General features: G+C 31.5%; 1 protein-coding gene across 2 annotated transcripts; it reads right to left on the bottom strand.

Moving 5' to 3' along the window:
- Window positions 1-6,164: 6,164 nt before the first annotated feature.
- Window positions 6,165-13,555, bottom strand: LOC130805136 (uncharacterized). 2 transcript variants are annotated; one of them, XM_057669793.1, is made up of 14 exons: window positions 13,250-13,555; window positions 12,547-12,684; window positions 12,347-12,428; window positions 11,880-11,956; window positions 11,329-11,429; window positions 10,671-10,800; window positions 10,117-10,233; window positions 9,937-10,022; window positions 8,355-8,421; window positions 7,841-7,919; window positions 7,520-7,611; window positions 7,229-7,372; window positions 7,047-7,118; window positions 6,165-6,647 (listed from the first exon to the last, which is right to left on the bottom strand). In XM_057669793.1, the coding sequence occupies exons 1-13, from the start codon at window positions 13,385-13,387 to the stop codon at window positions 7,083-7,085; spliced, it is 1,287 nt and encodes a 428-aa protein (XP_057525776.1). In that variant the 5' UTR covers window positions 13,388-13,555; the 3' UTR covers window positions 6,165-6,647; window positions 7,047-7,082. The 2 variants fall into 2 exon arrangements, with proteins under 2 accessions (XP_057525776.1, XP_057525777.1); XM_057669794.1 differs by having other exon boundaries at window positions 6,165-6,468.
- Window positions 13,556-20,301: the final 6,746 nt, after the last annotated feature.

The raw sequence follows: 20,301 nt of genomic DNA, 5'->3' as shown, positions 1-20,301 counted from the left end.
GCTTTCCTTGACCTATATTCCTTACTCTTCTTGAATTATTTGTCGAAACTTGGTGGTGCTTCCATGCATGTTAATCTCTTCTTGCAATTCTCCTTCTAGAAAAGCATTTTAGTGGTATTCCTTAAGTGATTCGAGAGGGAAGCTTACATTGCACCTACTTTGTATTCTCCAACTATAGTTGGGGAGCATTATAGGAGCCATTTCTTTCGATACTTAAAGAATACTATCATCAATATCAATTATAGTGTCTGTTTCAAGGACTTACCTCAAGAGCTTTGGTAGGGAGAATCTCTAGAGTGTTACCTTCTAGGTTGGGATGCCAATGTATAGAAGCAGACACAAACGGCTTTGCCACTAGCTCGTTTAGCGTAATGGATTCAGGTTCTACCAAATTTTGACTTAAATAACAACTTACTAAGTCTATTTAATTCTCTCCTAACCACAAGGGTGAGTTTTAAAAAAGAATTAAGTTTCTTGAAAGTCATAGACCATGGTGATATACATAGGGTCAAAACACCGATATCTCATTTTCCAATCCCATATCCCATTAAAACACACTTCACAGCACATAGATCAAGTTTCTTTTTTTTTTTTTTTTTTTTTTTTATTTTTTTAATTTTTTGGTATATGAACAAAAATCGTACACCCAAAGACTCTATATGATTGGCTAGGGTATCAGTTAGAGTATTGAACTTATGTTTTCTTGTGGAAAGACGGTTAGCCAGTAATGCTGTGGTGGCAACAACTTGAAGTAGGTACTTCGGACTTAATAATGATTGCACGAGTAATTTCAAGGAGGTTTTGGTTCTTTCTCGCTCACTGTAATTTCATTTTGTTATGGTGTTTTTGAATAAGTGGTTTGATGTATAAGGCCGTGGGTGTTAAAGTATGCTTTCATATAATTATTCCCGTATTCCCCCTTTATCAGATTTAAGGATATTTATTAATTTGTTATAAGCCAAGGGGTGTATAACACCAGGTTTACTCCGATGATGGTCCGCTACCCGTAATGGTCCGATCCGCTAATGACTAGGTATGTTAATCTTGACTTATTGGTGTTTGAATTCAAGTTATGTGTAATTTGTGTTTCTGAATTTCTCGTTTAAATTGATACAAAAATTTGTGAAATCAATGTATGACTTATTGGAGTTTAACTGTTTTAACATTTGCAAAAGCTAGTCAATTGAAATGGTTAGTTCAATTTGATTTTTTTGGTTTGTTTTTCTCCATTATTATAAGTAAGAACAATGGTAAATGATGAACCTATATGAACGATTTCTACTTGGTGTTTTATCTCTAATTCTAAATTAACGTTAGGGTTACATGGATGTTTATTAGATATAGTAACAAAACTACAATATATACAAAAATAAGCCGTAAAACTTTGTATTCAATTTTGTGTCTATATTTATAATATTTGCCACACTTGATACATGGGCAATAAAAACCAACTCTCCCCGTCCTAACTTGATGTTTACCGTCAATACTACAAAATTCTAATACGCCATCAATAAATTCTGACGATTCAATGCTTCCATACATCCAAGAACGATCTTTTGTCATCCTAAGTGTAATTAATTAATTCAAAACAAAATTAATACACATTACATACATAAGTATATATATACTTAACCCAAGTTAACCCAAATTTACTCTATTATTCAAATTATGTATATTTTAATTAATTAATAAAGTACATACATAATTAAATCATTGTGATTATTCATACATAAGTAAACTACATACATAATTAATTAGACTACATGCATACATAAGTAAACTACATACATAATTAATTAACAAACTACATGCACAAGTAAATAAAACACATGCATCAAAAAAATTAACAACTAATTATAACAACAACTTGAAAAAATGTAAAACTTAAAAATTAAACAATTTAAAGAACTTAAATTAAGAACTTGAAGAACTTAAAAAAAATGTAAAACTTAAAAAATAATCAACAAACTAATTATAATATCAAATATATAAACACATAAAAATATCAAATAAAATCAAAATGAAAATTATAACTTGAATTTTCGTGGATTTTGGATTGTGTAACCTATACAATGAAAAAAAATCACAATTAGTATAAAAAAAACTAAGCCCTAAAACACAATGAAGCTTGAACAACTTAAAATAAACTTAAAAAAATTTTACCTTGAAGAAGAATAAGACCTAAACCCAAATTTCGTGGGTTTGAGAACTTGAAGAAGTCAACAATGAGAAATTTTTCGTGGGTTGATAAGAACAACGAAGAACGAAGAAGATGATCAAGAATGTATGCGAAGAACGATGAAGAAGCAGCAGATTTTTTTGTGGGTTTAAGCAAAAGATGATGAATGATGATGAAGAACGATAAGAAACAAGAAGCAGTAGAGGGTTTTTCGTGAGTTTAGGAGAATATAACAGTGAACAAGAAGCAATACAGTAGAGGGTTTTTCGTGGGTTTAAGCTAATACGTATTCAAGAAGACTATAGAGGCGCGTTTTTTAAAAAAATAAATAAATAAAACACACCTTATATGTTGCGGTTCACTGTACTTTTCTGAGAACCGCAACATATAAGGTATTCTTTTTTATTTAAAAAATTAAAAAATACCTTATATGCTGCACTTTTCTGAGAACCGCAGCATATAAGGTATTTTTTATTTTTTTTAAAAACAAAGAATACCTTATATGCTGCGGTTCACAGTAACTGCAACATATAACCTAATTTTTTTTTCCCTTGTTTTTTCATCCTATTTTATGCTGCGTATTAAAAAAACCGCAGCATATCGCAGCAAATAAGATTTTTTTCACTAGTGTCTATTGCAAGAGGGTTGATGTATATAAGCACAAAAGAGAACAATAAATTTAATGTGACTGAGTACGAAGTGTTTTTTCAGTTAAAAAATATTTAATAATGCTGAATGATTGGCGTCTATCAGCACATTCTATGAACTGTTACATAAGCAATAACACATTTGAGGAGTGTCAAGCAAATGAGGACGTTACGGAGAAACCAATGAGTGCAACAACAAGTAGGGAGGAGTTTGCCCAACAGACACCTCTAAGCCCAAAGTTGCTAGATATAAAACCCTGATTCCATTGTCTCACAAAAGAGATTTGAAATCTAGATCTAGGGGAGCCTATATAAACATTCGTCCCCAACATTGAATTTGTTTCTACAAACATGTATTATGTCAAGGGGTTGAAGTAGTTAGAGTTGTAGGTGTTGAATTATTGCATGTGCAAGGAGAAGCTAAATGAGATATAAGTGTGTTTACTATATTTAACATTGAATTTATTGTTATTTGACCCTCGATATCCATTGTAACATTTTTTATTCATATGGGTAGGTACTTTGTACTAATTTGATTTTGATCTTTATGGATAGAAGGGATACGTTACCATTCAATAATAAGGGAGAAATCACATTGAACTTGATTGATTGCTAGTCATTGTAGCATACTGTGATGTATAATCTGGGAGAGCCTGAAGGCTAAGGGAATCTCGTGGAGCCATATTGAAGCATTACAGACATATATGATGGAGCACCAACTAACATACAGAAACCCATTGGGATTACAAAGTCTTTTCCAGTTAGAGTAGGGTTACATTAGGGATCGACACTAAGTTCTTCCTATTTGCAGTCATCATAGATGAGCTCTCCAAGTCTGTATGGAAAATTGTGTCGTGGTGCATGCTATTCGCTGACGATATAGTATTGTTTGCGAAAACTAGCGAAGAGGCTATTACTAAATTAGAAGAATGGAGGGAAGGTTTAGAAGGCAAAGGACTGCGTATAAATACAAAAAAACATATTTGAGACGCAATTTTAGTGGCAAAGAGCAAGATGATGACCTAGAGGTGACAAATCGGAGAAGATGTAGTTACTAGTACAACCAAGTTCAAGTATTTAAGGTCTATTATCCAGAGTAATGGGGAGATTGAGTGAGATACACATCGTATACAAACGGGTTCACTTAAGCAGTGAGCGGCTACCGAAGTGTTATGTGATAAGATGTTCCTGATTAGACTGAAAGGTGATAAATTCTACAGGCCAACATTGCTGTATGGGACTGAGTGTTGGCCGTTAAAAAAATTAATGAACAAAAGATAGAGGTAGCAGAAATCCAAATGCTGAGTTGGATATGCGGTAATAAAATGATGGATAGAATCAAGAACCAGAGTTTTAGAGAGAAGTTAGGCATTGCACCATTATCTGCTAAGATGCGTGAAAATAGGTTAAAAGGTTTAGACATGTATAAAGAAATTAAAGACACCCGACTCTCCCGTTAGAAGGATAGAAAACATCATAGTGGAGGGTAAGAGAAGTCGAAAAAGACCAAAGAAAATGTGGGTTGAGCAAATTAAAAACGACTTGAGTGAGCTGCAACTCTCCGAGGACCTAACTAGGAGATATGAATAGTTGAAGACACCAAATTCATGTTTCAGATTATTAATAGCTTCTTCAGTTGCCTTTCTTGCGCTAATGTCTAGTTACTTTTTACCCGCTTCATTTTGTCCGAAAGTTATCCGAGAGTTATCAGTATTTATCAAATCTGTTCCTATCTAACGGAACACTATTAGATCAAATGACAAAGACATTGTTGAGAAAAAGATGGCTTTTCCCGGATGAAATGAAAATTGAATTCATGCAAGAGTAGAAAGATTTCCCATTAGATAGAAAAGATCACCAAGATTTCGTGATCCACTGCCGAACTTATTCCAATTCCCAGATCTCGGATCGAATTAATATTGATCCGAGATCTTGGAATTGCTCATTCAATGAGCATTCTCAATTTATTCATTCATTGTATTTATTATATTGTTTCAGACCTAATTTTGCTAATGTTGTTTTTTATGCAAATAATCTTGAGGCAATGATGTCACTCATATTCTTTTCTATGTAGGATTCTTGCTTTTTAGGGGTAAAATTAACCACATTACTCTAATCCTCCCTTTAAAAGGAGTAGAGGTGTTCATTCGGGTGATCGGGTCGGTTTCGGACGGGTGTCATTCGGTTCAGTTGTATTTCGGATCGATTATTTTTTGGATGCGTGTTACTGCGGTCACACTCGGGTTAGGTTGGTTAGTCACGGTTCGGTTGAAGATCAGTTATTTGAGCTATCAGGTTAGCATCGGTTCGGTGTCGGTTGAAGTTCGTGTCGAGTAGTCAATTGGTCTCGGACTGTCATCGGTTAATAATTGGTTCGGTTTTACCGGGTACAGTTCGGGTTCGAGTATTATTTTCCAGTAGAATTCGGCTACTAATTACTATAGATCGAGTCAATATTAGATTAAGTTGTTAGACATTTTTTAGTTGATGATAAGATTCCCCTTATTTAAGGCAAAATAGTTAAAATGCAAATCAGTTAGTGATACTTTGTTACTTTTACTTGTTTGACTGTAAATTAAAATTAAAAATTTATCATTTTTCATCTAAATTGATTAAAAATAATTAAATAAACATTGACTAATGATTATTAACTCTAAATATATGAAACCATGTATTTATAAAATTTAATTTATTAAAATTTCTATTACTTTATTAGATTAACTAATAAGATGATTGAATATGAGTCGATCATACCTCTATGTTAAAAATTAGTTCAGGTTTACAGCATTTCGATTAAAAATTTGTTCGGATTAAGTCGATTTAGCCGGATCAAGTTCAGGTTTGAGCATGATTCGGGTCGGGCATGACTTGGGTCGATCACTATTAGGTTCGGGTAATCTTGGTTAACGGATATATGTCGGTTTTAAAAATCGGTCGCAGTTCGGGTTCGATTTTACGATTTTCGGTCATAAATCGATTCGGGCGCAACTTCGGTTCGGATAATGTCGGTTCGATCAACCTAAAAAAGAAACATGTTTTCGGGTCGGTTAACTTTCGATTTTGGTTCGGATTTTCGGGTCGGGTGGCATTTGAACAGCTCTAAAAAGGAGTATGAATTTGGATTATCTATTACCTTAACTAATCCAGACCCTAATTTCAAGCGGAATATTGGGTTGATGATGTTGATAATTAATTCATTTAAGGCTATATACTTTAGGTTCAAATTGATTATTTTAAAGTAATAATTAATCACTTTTGGGTTAAAATTCAATTCATATTTGTTTACTTTCACTATGAGACAGTCTATCCAATTAATATTTACCTATACAACGGAAACTGAAGTATAACCTACTAGTGGTTAAATATATATCAAGAATAAATAATATATGAAGAACAATATTTCTATACATAATAAATATATCCCCAATGGTATAGCTGATATCATTGTATGTCACTAGCTAATAAATTTTGGCCTAAGATTGCTATGTACGTAAGTACGTCCGTGGTACCCCATCTAATTCTTGTTTATCTTCACTAGAACTCAAAAATGGGGTCAATGGATCTCTGCTTTGCTGCAAGACCATTCGCCTTCCCTTGAAACCACAAAACTGTCGGGAGGGATCTTCAGCCTGATTCAAAGACCTGGAAACAAGATCCCAACTACTCAGATCAACGTAGCTGAAAAACAGCCTTTTGGTTTTTACTGTGACTATAAGGCTCACGAGCGAAATCAAAACAACTATCAGTAAATCCCTTATTTGAGAGCCAATATTGATTGGCGTTCCATGCTTCCAAATCTATGTGCCAAGTGACTGGCTAAACTGCATAAATTTCATGATAAACTTGTCGTGTGAAGTTATGGAGAAGAAAGGAAATAGAGAACAAGGTAAGTACACAATTAACAAAGAATAAAATTGGCCCACGGTGCCAAAGATCATCTTCAATTTCACATAAAAAAAAAAGTACACATGATTTAATTTAGTCATTTTGTTAGTCTTATAATGCACAACTAAAGAATTACAAATCCTTGGCCCCATCGAGATTCGAGAATGGAATAAAAGGTAGGAATTGGCTATATATGAAAACGTACTTTGTATAGAATGGTTGTACATTAGTCGTAAAACTCATTTGCCAAATACATTTCTAAGAACCATCTACTATTTAACCTTATTTTAAGTGAAGTTTATATCCACATTAAAAAGATGAATCAGAAGGCTCACCATAAAAAATGAGGAAGCAACTCGGCACAAAGAATATCATTGCGAGATGAAGCATCTAATAACCCAGTGAATCTGTCCAGCATCAATGTACAAATCAGCCAGAAGGAATCGAAAAGAATTATCCAGTTTTATTCCCTGGCTAAAATAATCTTTCAAATTGTAATGGATGTTGCGGTACTTACCATATTATTGTTGGGTGTTCTCCAATAGAATCCTTGGAGCACAATAATAGCTAAATTTGAAGTCAACAAGACAAAAATGCTTAAAGAATGAACTCCCATCCACTCTAATGGCAAAGTCAGCCACCTGTATCCCCAAACATCTACCTGCGAACAGAACAACAATGTTTGTGCTAGTCGGCCATATATGTATGATATATGCATCATTGACATATCAATACAAAGAAACCACACAAAAGAAAAATTTTAAAACTATCCATGAGCCAGAAAAGCTCAGTGCCTTAAGAGACCTACCAGTAAATAAAATGCACAAAATACGAATCCTGCAATAGCTGAAGTTACAAGGATATAACTGACGGTAAACAGCGATTTATTCAAGGGTACGCCTGAAAGGTAGACAAAGATCAAAGTTAGAAGATTGCTAATCCTACTAAATATATTCATCCCATTCAAAAATAATGCTAGACATGATCAATTAATTAAATTTATAATATTGCTAATCGTACTATGTTTAACTATGATCATTTACTACTCTTCCGAAAGTTTTGAGGTCATTTAATTAAGTCCTTTCAATCAGGAAAAAACAAAAAGCTCGTGATTGTGATTGAATCTCACCCGTGAACGTAAGATATAATCCGAAGAGGAAAGTGAAAAGTGAAAGCAAAGACCATCTGTGCAGGCGCTCCTTGTGATCCTGCAAAAACCTATCAGTTAGTGTTACACAGTCAAGACATTCTGTATGTCATAAATTCAATTTTGATGACATCAAATTGAATTCTATCTTTACTTCAGATAGCTTCTTTGAATTCATGGTTAATTATCTCAACACCCAAAATGTAACAAGTGGAAAATGAAAATAAATATATACTCGACCACCTACTGTTACCACAATCTCTCACCAGTCACTACCCAAAAAATATTTAATAGAAAATGAATAAAAAACCAGCTGTTCCATTAAAAAACAAAAAACTCAAAATAAGTCTATCATGTTCAATCTCAAAACAGAAAATGATCGAATTTAGCTCTCCCACTCTTCTCACTCTTTCCAAATAATAATGAAACTTTGTTTCTAGCAAAGGCCAAAGTTATACAAAGCACAAAGAACAATCAACCCAGTTTGAGTTCTGACCTCCTTTTGTACGAGAATATGACCAAACTGAAGTCCAATAATGCAGATCACAGCCGCAGTGAGAGAGCTGCGAAAAGAAGTCAATTAGTATCAGACTATCTGACACTAAACAAACCAAAACCAGAAAGTACACTACAAAATCAAGAGGTAAAGGGACACAGATGATCTGAAACAAACAGCATACATGTTATTGTTAACATCAATTTCTTATGATATAATTCTAAAACACATCAGACAAACATTACTATCCGTAGCATAAAATAAAAGTATATACAATCTATATTAGAACTCAAAACAACCCATTGGAGAATGAGATAGACAGACAGAAAAGGGAGCTAGGGAAGAAAACTGAGTCATAATTCCACAATAGAAAACAATCTAGATTTGAAATTAATCATTTAAAACAAAAGAGTCCATCAAAGTATCCGTATTTTGTAATCTTTAAAACAAGAGCTAAAACATCTTGTGGAAACCTAGCAGACACTATTCCGCTTCCCTATTTGCTATAGCACTGTTTAGCTCATCTCCCACTAGAACTATCTAAATCATGCAACCTATTCACATCTTTGATTTACTTATCATGTGCAGTCTTGTCATGGCTATTGTCAATCTTTCGACTCAAATAAAGAGATTAATGGGTAAAGTCAAATTGTTTTTTTATAAGAAATAGTTGATGCTAATTGGAGATAAAACATCAGAGAAACTTGGCACTTCACATAAGCAAGTCTTTGCCTGCAAATAAAAATCTTCAAAAAAATGTAGGAGTATCTCGTTTAAACAAACATCTTCAAATCTCCTAAACACAAATTACATCAATGCATATGAAAAACTGAAAGATGGGAAGCTGCCCATAACATTATTTTAGAACTCTTAATTGATAACCTACCTAAAGAAAGACTTGTGTCCATCCCAACTTGGAATTACAAAAATCAATAAACTAAAAATAATAATAATCTTCCTTGAGGGCCCTTTATAATTTTAAGTCAAAACGGAATAAAAATTAAGAAAAAATGATTTAAAAACTCCTAACTTTTTGTGTTCCAATTAGCGTTTTAATGTAAAAATCCCACCCGTAGAGATATCTTATTTTAAAACAACTAACCTATTGATAAATAAATTTATAAACTACTTTATAGATTTATAAATTTCACCAGTCCCAAATCAATTTATTCATACTGTAAATGTTTTCAAAGCAAAGACCCTTCGAGTATCAAATTCTCAAGATGTCACAGGATTATCTGAAATGAAGATTTCTTTTATTTTGAAAAAATGAAGTGCCCAAGTTGGGCATTTATATTTATTCAGATGAGCTCTTGTTGTATGCCTTAAATAGTATAAGGGGGTATAAGGAAATGATCCTCAATAAACCAGGATTGGGTTCATTGTTTCAAAAAAAGAATCAAAAACTTGGAAGGTTATAATCAGTACTGACTACTCAGTAGTATCAACATTTTCCTCAAGTATGAGAAAAAAAAGTCAAGAAAATAAAGTCATTCTTCGATCACGTTCATGAAACAATGGAGGCACAACTATAAGATATATGTGGAGGTACAATAGGGAAAAGAACAATATCCTTATTTACCCTAGTATTCCTTCAGGATCAAAAGGAGCATGACACCATGAAGGAGAATCCTCGGGTACAAAGCCATCTGTAGTTTTGTTACACACCTGTCATAATGAACAATGTAAAATAAGGCCAAATTGCTTTAATGAAATACAGTACACACATTAGAACAGCAGTAGCAAGATTTTTAGGAGGTACCTTCAAATTTTTGTAAGCAGGCTTCATATACAGGTGATTGATACCCAGAAAATAGCGATCAATCATTCCGGCTGAATTGCAGGCAGGACTAATATTACCTCTTGTTCCACATTTCACCTAATGAAAAATAAAAAACAGAAAGGGTTTGAGACCAATTCCAGTTCACACCCATAGGCCATAGCAGGTATTCCATCAAACGAGGACGTGATAACTAAGCATATGTTGAGTCAACAAGGCATCAAGGATGGCAGGTACAAACTGTTTTTCACTATACGATAATCCATTTGACTTTTAGTTGTGGATAGCATCAATGAATCTTCAAAATCAATAATAACAAAAGGATCAATAATGATGTATAGACACCATTCTGATTTTAGCACCTAATAATTATATTCCATAATAACAGACAAAATATAGCACTAATTTAAGGCTACTTATTTCAAATGACATTCATAGAGTTTTGAACAAAACATAGCAACTAAATACTTCACTTAATCATAAGAAAGCTCTTAAAATAGACAAAGGGAAAAAAATGAAGTTTTCCCAACACTCACCTTGTAGACATGGGTACCATTTGCGGCAGGGAAAGATAAACCTGAATTTGCCATATTGACTTCCCAATCAGGAACATATAAGCCATATAGAAGTCCAACATAGATAGAGGACAAAAGCAAAGCAAGACACCTACAAGAAAAACATGTATCAGCATCAACTGTAAATTAAGAAAGTATCTTCAACTAATATTAATTCTAATGAAGCCTAATTGCTCAAGCATAATTTAAGTAAAACAACTCTCAAAATTATCAAAACATTTTATTCTTCAAAAATCAAACCAAACATTAATTTTTATCAAAGTGTGAATTCTGGTGAAGAAATTGCAACAAATTCCTTTCACCACACAACTACAAGCTAGACGACGGCAATGTCTTCCACATTGTAGCAAATATACAATTACTATGAACTAAATTACATGATATGCAAATTGACCAAACACCCGACTTGTTCCATCGAAATTGCATAAGAATTTACTCAAAAAAATTAAATTAAAAAATCTAAAATCCAATACTTCTATCTTACCACTACCAGCATAAAACTCAACATAAACCATCAAGACAAACAAGTTCAAAATCAGCTACAACCATGACAAGAATGTCTTGAAGTTTCAAATATCCAAGCATAAATTGGATGAGTTTTAGAGAAAGTACATCTTACCACTGCCAAAAGTAACTTCTTATCATGCCGAACTTTCTCCACTTTTGACATGGAAGCCAAATCTCACACAAGGCACCAACTAAGTACGCTAAAGATATCCGCTGTACAAATTGCAAAAAGCACAATCAATTCCATACATAATTCTCGAGGTCTAATGGAAAATCAACTTTTCGCACTAAACTAACTATACAATGAATTCATAACATGAATACTCAAAAAGCTATTAATTTATCTCATATACCAGAACCTTAAATCGCGTGAAATATTTTACACGTTTCAATGAGCTCAGTGCATTGACTTAAACATGTAAAATAAATGTATCACGCAAATATTTCTCTAATGGAATAGACAAATTAAACACAAGAAATGCCTTTATACGGATATCTTCGTCAAAAATAAAAGAACTAATTATGCCTACTTCCACTACAGATTCAGCCTTCAACAACTCTCTAATAAAGGATTGACCTTATCACCTCATGATAAGCTACATATATAAATAACAAAAATCTGAAGCAGCAAGACAAGGCTTCTTAACATTAAATTCAACGAACCTGCAAAATGCCCATCCAGCGTATTCTTAAAATATCAACACCGTATGTCAATGACTTAGCCCCATGTAGATATCCACCTGAAATGCATCCAACAATAATAATGCTCAGTGTAACGTCTTTATTGCTCATCAGAACATGGGTCTCCACTATAATATTGATAATTTCTCAGGATTTAAAGCAAAGATAATGACTGACGAAAAAATACTAGTCAACACCATTTTCCCAGCATTAAATGTATAGAAAATACATGTGGGAAAACATAATTACTAGTTACTCCATTTAATAACCTTACATGGATACAAGTCAAGCCATGAAGTCAAGTTAACAAAATGCAACAAGAAAGCGGACTACTTTTGACCAAAAAGGTTATTAATTCGAAATTTTCAGCGATATATTATTGGTTGAAATCAATTTTACAAAATTTTCATAGATGATAATAATAAAAAAAGTTCTAGTTATCAATGTACCTTGCAGAAAAACACCTAAAATAAATAACTTCGCAGCTCTAAAGGTTGCTTTCTTGGTTGCATCCATTTTGTCGTCAACTTTCTGTAATAATCTCAAATTAATTAGTCGAAACAATATTTACTTACTCGAATAAAATTTGATCGATGATCAATCTCCATTCATACAGAGAATCAACGTTTCTCAGTCTGAAATACTCCACCTTGTAAGCAATAGCAAGAGAAAGTCCGGCGATAAAGAGAAAGAAAGGCATAACAAAATCAGCGAGATTTAAGCCATTCCAAGGCGCATGTGCTATTGACGGGAAAATTGATCCTCCATAATCAACCACCATCATCAACTGAAATTCACAAATTTTGAAAAAATCAATTAAGCAATTTACATGCAACTTAAGCTTCTTTTGCAATCAATTGATCAAAAATTACATCTAAACAAGACAAAATCAATAATTTTTGTTGGAAAAATAAGATACAGATTTCGTCCAATTATCCGACAAATCAAACAAATTTAATAGAAGTATTCGTTTTCTTCCGGAAATCTAGAAATAGCAACAAAATACGTCAAAACAAAATAACAAGAAATCCTAATTATATCTAAGCAACAAAAGGCCATCAAATTAGAAAACTTTAAAGCAACAAACCAAAAATGCGTAATCGTAAAAACGGAATTGAAAAGGCGATCAAGACAAAATTAACATTCATTTTCTTCCGCAAAAACATAAATAGCAACAAAACACGTCAAAAGAAACTAACAAGAAATCCAATTTACAACAAAACAACAAGAATCCATCAAATTAATAAATTTTAAAGCAACAAATCAAGAATGCGTAATCATAACAAGAAATCGAAAAGGCGATCAAAACAATGCAGATAAATTAGGTTAAAATCAAAAATAGAGAAACATACGAAAACACAAAGACCGCGAAAAACGTCGAGAGAAGCGACGCGAGTGGTTTTGGATTTCCCTACGACATTCAACGGCGGAGGAGCAGGTAACGGGTATTCAACATCGTTGTGAAGAGGAATAGAAGAATATTCCACCATTGAAATCCAAAATGAAAGGTCTGCTAGAGAGAGAAAATACAGAGTCTAAGAAGAGTGAAGTGGAGGAAGAGACAAGAGAAAGATGGATGATGAGAGGAATTTGAGCATATGATATAGAACTTAGAAGTAGTAAATAAAAGAAAAAAGAAACGCGAGATGCGTGTAACTGGCGATTGGTATATAACTAGATCCCACAATCCTATTTATATAGTTTGTTTTACGAGAATTTTTTTACAAATCAAAAATATTATTATAATTAATTAATTTTAAAAATCATCATTAGGGTAAAATGAAAGAGTCTTTGTTCTTTGGGAAATCCTATTTTTATTATCACAATCAACCTAAATTACTTTTAAAAAAATTAAATAAGAATTATTTTAATTGTTTTTTAAAAATATAAAAATCAGATCAACTCATATTAAGTCGTTTTATCATGAGATGGTGTTAATAAAAAATTTGTCTTATTTGAAATTCTCTATTGAAACGGTTTTATAGTGACATACTGACATTATATCTATTAAATTAACATATGTAATGATCAATTACAATTTTAAAGAAATGTGTTAATTATATGTGGTTGTCTCATGTTGAAACATTGTCATGTAAAATGAATTGTTTTATTATTTGTGAGTTGACTAAAATAAAATTTGGAAATGATAATTAAGGGAAACCATTTTATACGAAACATATTTTGTGGTGATGAGTTGATTTTATCCCTATCCTTTAAGAGGAGGATGAAGAAGGAAAGGTGGATTTTTTTTTCTTTTTTCCATATTTTATGAAAATAATTTTTCTTGATTTATGTTTTTTGAAAACAAGTTAATCAAATGGTCTCTATTTATTGGATGTTTTTCATAATTGCTGGTTTTTCTATTTAAATTGAGATTAGCATGTATTTGTGAAAATATACTGTGGACAATTCTTTTTTTTTTTTTTTTTTTTTTTTTTGCAACATTTGAGTTATTCTCATATACGACAATATTTTTTGTATCCTAGTTTTTTTTTTTTTGAATAAATGTTGTATCCTAGGTTGAGAATAAGATAAATAAGAATTAAGATTAATGAAGCATTGTTAATCAAGGATTTAAGGTGGAAGTCTACAAAAAGATAAGATTTTTTCTAAAAATGCCAAGTATTATGATGTAATGAGGTGTTGTGACCTAATTTACGTTAATTAACTTGGATATATGCCATACAATATGAAGCCTTGTCTAAACGTATTAAATAAATTATTAAAATTCAGACCCTTGTTTAGGATATGTTCAATATAGTAATATAGATAGTTGTTAGTGGTTTAACGAGGTTAAAATATTACTTTAAGAAATTATTACTCGGTAAATTAGTAGTTTTGGTAACATTTGGTAGTCTTAGCTACTTTCAAAACTTGTAGTATGCAAAATGGTGTTTTGATATTTTCTCTATGTTTATCCTAACAAATTAATTTTCAATGCTTTTGAGTTTTGTCGAATAATAATACTTTCCACGTCGAATAATAATGCTTTCCACAACTAATTATTATACTGTTAAACATTTAATAACTATTCCTATATCTAATAGCTACTTAGACTTTCAACATATACTCCCAGAGCTACCTTCTACAAAACATAACCTTAAATTTTTTTTTTATCAACTTTAAGCTTCGTCACTGCGTGCGTCAAACTTACCAAAGTTTTCCTACCATTGTTATGGACAAAACATGTACATCCAAAAGGTTTGAAATACGAAATGTTTGGTTTCCTCCCCTTGAATAACTCATAGGGAGTCTTTTTCAAAAAGGTCTTATTAAACATCTATTGAGGACATAATTTAGCAGTGTTAACTGCTTCATCCCAAAATGTTTTAGGATGACCGTTTTCTAACAAAACATTGTCCTGGACATGTCCTCAAGAGTGGGATTTTTTCGTTCCATAACTTCGTTTTGTTGAAGTTCTTTGCAAAGCTTTGAAAACTCCATTAGCTTTTGATTTCTCATGAAGAAAAGCTAACCATGAAAGCGAGAGAAATCATCAACTACAACGAGGATGTATTGTTTACCTTTGGGAGATCTAAACCACAAAAATCAATATGTAAAAGTTCAATATGTTGAGAAGTACTTACTACCTTTTTAGGTTTGAAGGAACCTTTGGTTTGCAAATCTTTGCAACACGACTTACATAACTCATCAATCTTGTGGGATAAGTTGAAGTCCTCTCACTAGGTCATGAAAATCAAGTAGTTTTATAGTTTGCACATTTTAATGTCCAACTTTGTTAGTAAACATAGAATAAATATTATCACATCTAGGAGCAGTAATAATAACCTTACCAGATTTGATACATTTTACCTCACACTTATCTTTGTCAAAGACCACTTGATTTCCTTTGTCACATAGTTGAGAGATGCTGAGAAGATTGTACTTAAGACCATCAACTAGTAACACATCATCTACGGAATTAGATGAACACAACCAACTTTTCCAACACCAAGAATATTGCATTATGTTTTATCACCAAGAGTAATGGTTCTACCAATTTGTTCTTTGAGTTCGGTGAATAAAGTTAGTTTTTCACTCATATGCTTTGAACATAAACTATCAAGAATTCATTTGTTAGGTACCTACAAAACAATATATCAAATCTTTTGGCTAGACCACTACTTAAATTTGTTTTCATATTCGGAATCAACCAAGTTAGGAGTATGATTCCTTTGATAATTCAAATTTGTCTAACATGTGCTCATTGAAGGACATGAAATGTATCTCTAATAATATGAGGGTTGGTTCTTCTTAGGAGCATGCAAACTTTATGTGACCTTTCTTACCGCAATATAAACACATAGGATAATACCAATCAGCTTTCTCTTTAACAAAGGTGGTTTGAGTCTTTTTGATAAAAACATTTTGTTTATGACCAATACCACACATGTTGCTAGGCTTTTGATTTGAACATAATAACATATTAAGTTCTTGTTCCGATTTAGCAAATTTGGCAAAAGTTCACTTTGACATTTACACTTCCAATCAGATCTTTCTTCTCCTTTTCTAATCTACCTTTGGAACTGTTTAGAGAAGCGAGTTTTCTTTTCAAAGCATTGTTATCATCTGTCAGGGCCCTAACCATGTTATCTTGACCAATTTTTCATGGCCTTGACTTTATAATCGAAAACAGATTTTACTTTTTCAAATTGAAATTCCAAATCTGACTTAGAAGAATAAAGGTCATCCAATTATTTCAATAAGCTTTCTTCTCTGGTTTGACATTCAACAACTTTGTTTTAAGAGAGTGTTTCGAGAGTTGAATTATTGACAATATTTAAAAGGTTTAGCAAGATATCTTTTAGCACTTCCTTAGGTCTGTTAAATAAGATTAACTACAGCTACCTCAATAGGAGTTTTTCGGTATTTCTATTTTGATTCATCCATTTTCTTTGTAACATTTCTATTTAATTGCTCTACAGTTTTTTAATACTTGATTACTTGTGCAAATGTTAAATGTTGCATATTGGGGACTAGGGAATAGGCCATTAAGGATAATATCCAATAGTAATTGCTAGTTTTTTTTTTGAAAGGAATCTAATAATTCATTAATAAAAATCTCATACGACATCTACAATAGACTATCAAATCCATAACAATTTTAATTATAAAAAATTCTATATAAAAAAAGTTACGATCATTACAAAGAAGATCTAACACTGAAGTTTTCCCCTCCTCCGAGAGGGCCTTTAGATCTGGTGTGGCTTTTAAATAGAGATAAGTTTAAAAATATTGACTATATTAGCAGAATTGAAACCCTTGATGATGTTATATAACATTTTACCATCGAGTCGATAACATGACTTCAACCTCTCACCATAAGATTTAGAGACTTTAAAACCCTATATATGGGTAGATTGAATTCAATAAATAAATAGAATAACTCTATAATATAGAGATGATGAATTTTTTTTGTGGCCAAAAATGAAAAAAAGCAAAAATGAAGAGATTGGGGGATTACCATCAACCATAAGGTTGATAGTAGCCCCAAAGTTAACAATGGAAAAAAAAAACAAAAGAGAATAGCAAAAGAATTAATCAATATCAACACTAATTATGTTTGAAATATTTTTAGTATTATATATACTTCCTCCGTTCCAAATTAGTTGCAACATTGGCACTATTTATGCATCACTCTTAATTTGTGATTAGTTTTTAATCTATAGGTTAAAATATAGTCAAGTAAGATCTTATTTAATTCGTCTTATTGTAAAGATTATTAATATAAAATTTTTATAATTTTTTATTATTCATAATTAGAGATATTAAGAATTGAATTAGTGTATTGGACTGCATGAAAAAGCAAATGTTGCAAGTAAATTGGAACAGATGAAGTATACTATATACTCCCTCGGACTATTAAAATTATATTTCATTTGATTTTTAATAGTTGCTATATTTTTATTTTTCATGCTATCCAATTTACAGTTTGAATTTTTAATATCTTTAATTTTATATGATAAAATATTCTAAAATGTTAATATTATAAAAATATGTATTAAGACGAATTAAACAAGATCTCATTTGACTATGTTTTACATTATACATAAAAAAATATTAACCAAATAAGATCAGTTGATAAATAATAATTGCTATAAGAATTATAGCAACTATTAAATCTTAAAAAAGTATATTTTAATAACTCATAATTCTTTGGTGAAAAATCACATTATCTCTCTTTAAATTAAAAGGTTACAAAATTTATGCGCACGTACATTTCTCCTCTTGATGAGAATTGCAGTTATGCATATGATACGTACATGTGATGGCATGAAGATTATTATTTTTCTTTCAAAATGTCAATACAAAAACATACTCTACTTCTAGTAAGGTACTCCATCATATAGCTGATTTATTCAGCATATTATAGGTTGATTGCTCATTAATATTATATAAATCATAAAAAGTCAAATCTGAAAATAACATATACATGTATTTTTAAAATTACAAAAATTCAGCTTTGCATAGAATAAATAATAATATAAATGTCACTTTCTTAAAAAATAGTAAGTTTCATTCTAAACTCACCATATGATGTGATTTTGAGGATGAATTGCCTATTCCAAACAAAGTAAAACTTTACACGTATTAAAATAAAAAAACTAAATTTTCTAATTGAGATAAATAGAAAGAGATATTTCTTATTTTTAAGATGGTTCAATAATATCCTATTAGTCCAAAGCTATTGTTTGAGACATATTTGGACCTATTTGGCTCAAGATGGAAGTGTTGTCTAAGTCCTTGTTGCTAGAGTAGTTATAGTTGTAGAATCGTATTTGTTAAATACTTAGCCGTCTAATTAATTGCGTAAATTAATATTGACCGGTAAAAGTAGTAGTTATGTTAACTGTTGATATATACATTATTGAGAAAAATATAATGAAAAATCTTAAACCATTACTTTTAATTTTGGAGAACAAGTTGTAATATTTTGAAAGTATCTACATGTCCACTAAACGCTACATAAACTTCTACTTTATCGACCATTAAAAATTTTTTAGATGATGGTCGATAAAGTATGGAAGCTAGTTATAGTAATCAAGGCATCATTCTCACCCAAGAAAAATTTACTGATAAGTGCAATTATTTGCACTTATTTATCTCATTTTATACTCCTTAATGATGGTCGTTGTTAGTAATTTCGTGTTTATTTTGAAGATTTATGTTACTTTACTCATTTTCGTTATTCATGTTGATTTTGAGTGGTTTTGATTGTTTTAAGCATAATTCTTATGGTTTTGATGATGACGGAGTTCATTAAGGAGATTTTAGCTCGGATGAAGATGTTCTACAAAGAAAATGAGCAAAAGAGTAACAGAGTGTTTATAATGCAAAAGTTTTAAGGTGAAATTTGATATATGTCTACTCTTTTGGTCATAACTTTTGATAGGAATATGTCATTAATGCAACTTTTGCGGAATTAAAAACTAGACTTCAAGAGCTTTCCAACGGTATATTAGATGCCCAATTCCGATTACTGAGCAAGAAATGGCAATCGTTTGAAGTTTGTTCAAATTGTCAGCACAAAACGCCAACTCAGATTTTAGGTCCTGGATGTGAACACCGACTAGATTTTTTCTTCTGGATTTCGGGCAGATTTTTTTCATCACTTTAATTTTGTAAAATTTTATTTTATCTTTATTTTTAATTAAGTTCTTAGGTTAATTAGGGGCATTTAGGTTAACCCTCCTTTAGAGGAGCACAAGGAGGGAGACTAAAAACCTCTACTCCTTCCTCCTTCATCTTCCTCTCCATTTGAACTCCATTTTAATTCTTGTAAGCTTTTAATTTCTCGTCTTTGATTTACTTTCTCATAATTTTAATCTTTCTTTATCAAATTTGTATTAGTTTAATTGTCATACTTTAATTGTTTTCTTAGAAATTGTCATTTAATAAAAGTAGTGTTCTTCTTCCTATTTTTGTCTCTTGAATCTTAATTGTGTGTCTCATAGTTTTTTATTCTTTTTCCTTGCAAATTTCATTATTATCATCTTCTATCATGCTTAATTTCATTCTAGGGTTTGTGTTCATTGTTTCCACCATGAATAGAGAGTAGATTTATTTTCTTGGGTTAGGGTTTGAACCTATAAGTCAAGTATGATTTGATTTTTGAATGTGTCTATGAAATTAGGATTAAAGTGGTTGAATTGAGCTAATAACCCTAAATTAAATATGCTTTGTTGAACTAGTCAATAGAACTAGCGTATGAGATTAGGATCGACTTTGTTTTAGGGTAAATTTTAGTTGAATTCTTATTAATTCGTTTAATAAAACTAGCGTGTGAGAATTGAATTAGTAGGGCCTAAAGCTAATAGTTAATCAATAAAGCGAGAGTTTGAGATTAACAAGATCATGTTTAACCACGTAATTAATCCGACATTTCATAGACACTAATGAAAAT

Source organism: Amaranthus tricolor, chromosome 2 (assembly GCF_026212465.1).
Source record: "Amaranthus tricolor cultivar Red isolate AtriRed21 chromosome 2, ASM2621246v1, whole genome shotgun sequence".
Taxonomy (NCBI): domain Eukaryota; kingdom Viridiplantae; phylum Streptophyta; class Magnoliopsida; order Caryophyllales; family Amaranthaceae; genus Amaranthus; species Amaranthus tricolor.
The sequence above is the reverse complement of the archived record's forward strand: the minus strand, read 5'-3'. Positions and strand labels throughout refer to the sequence as shown.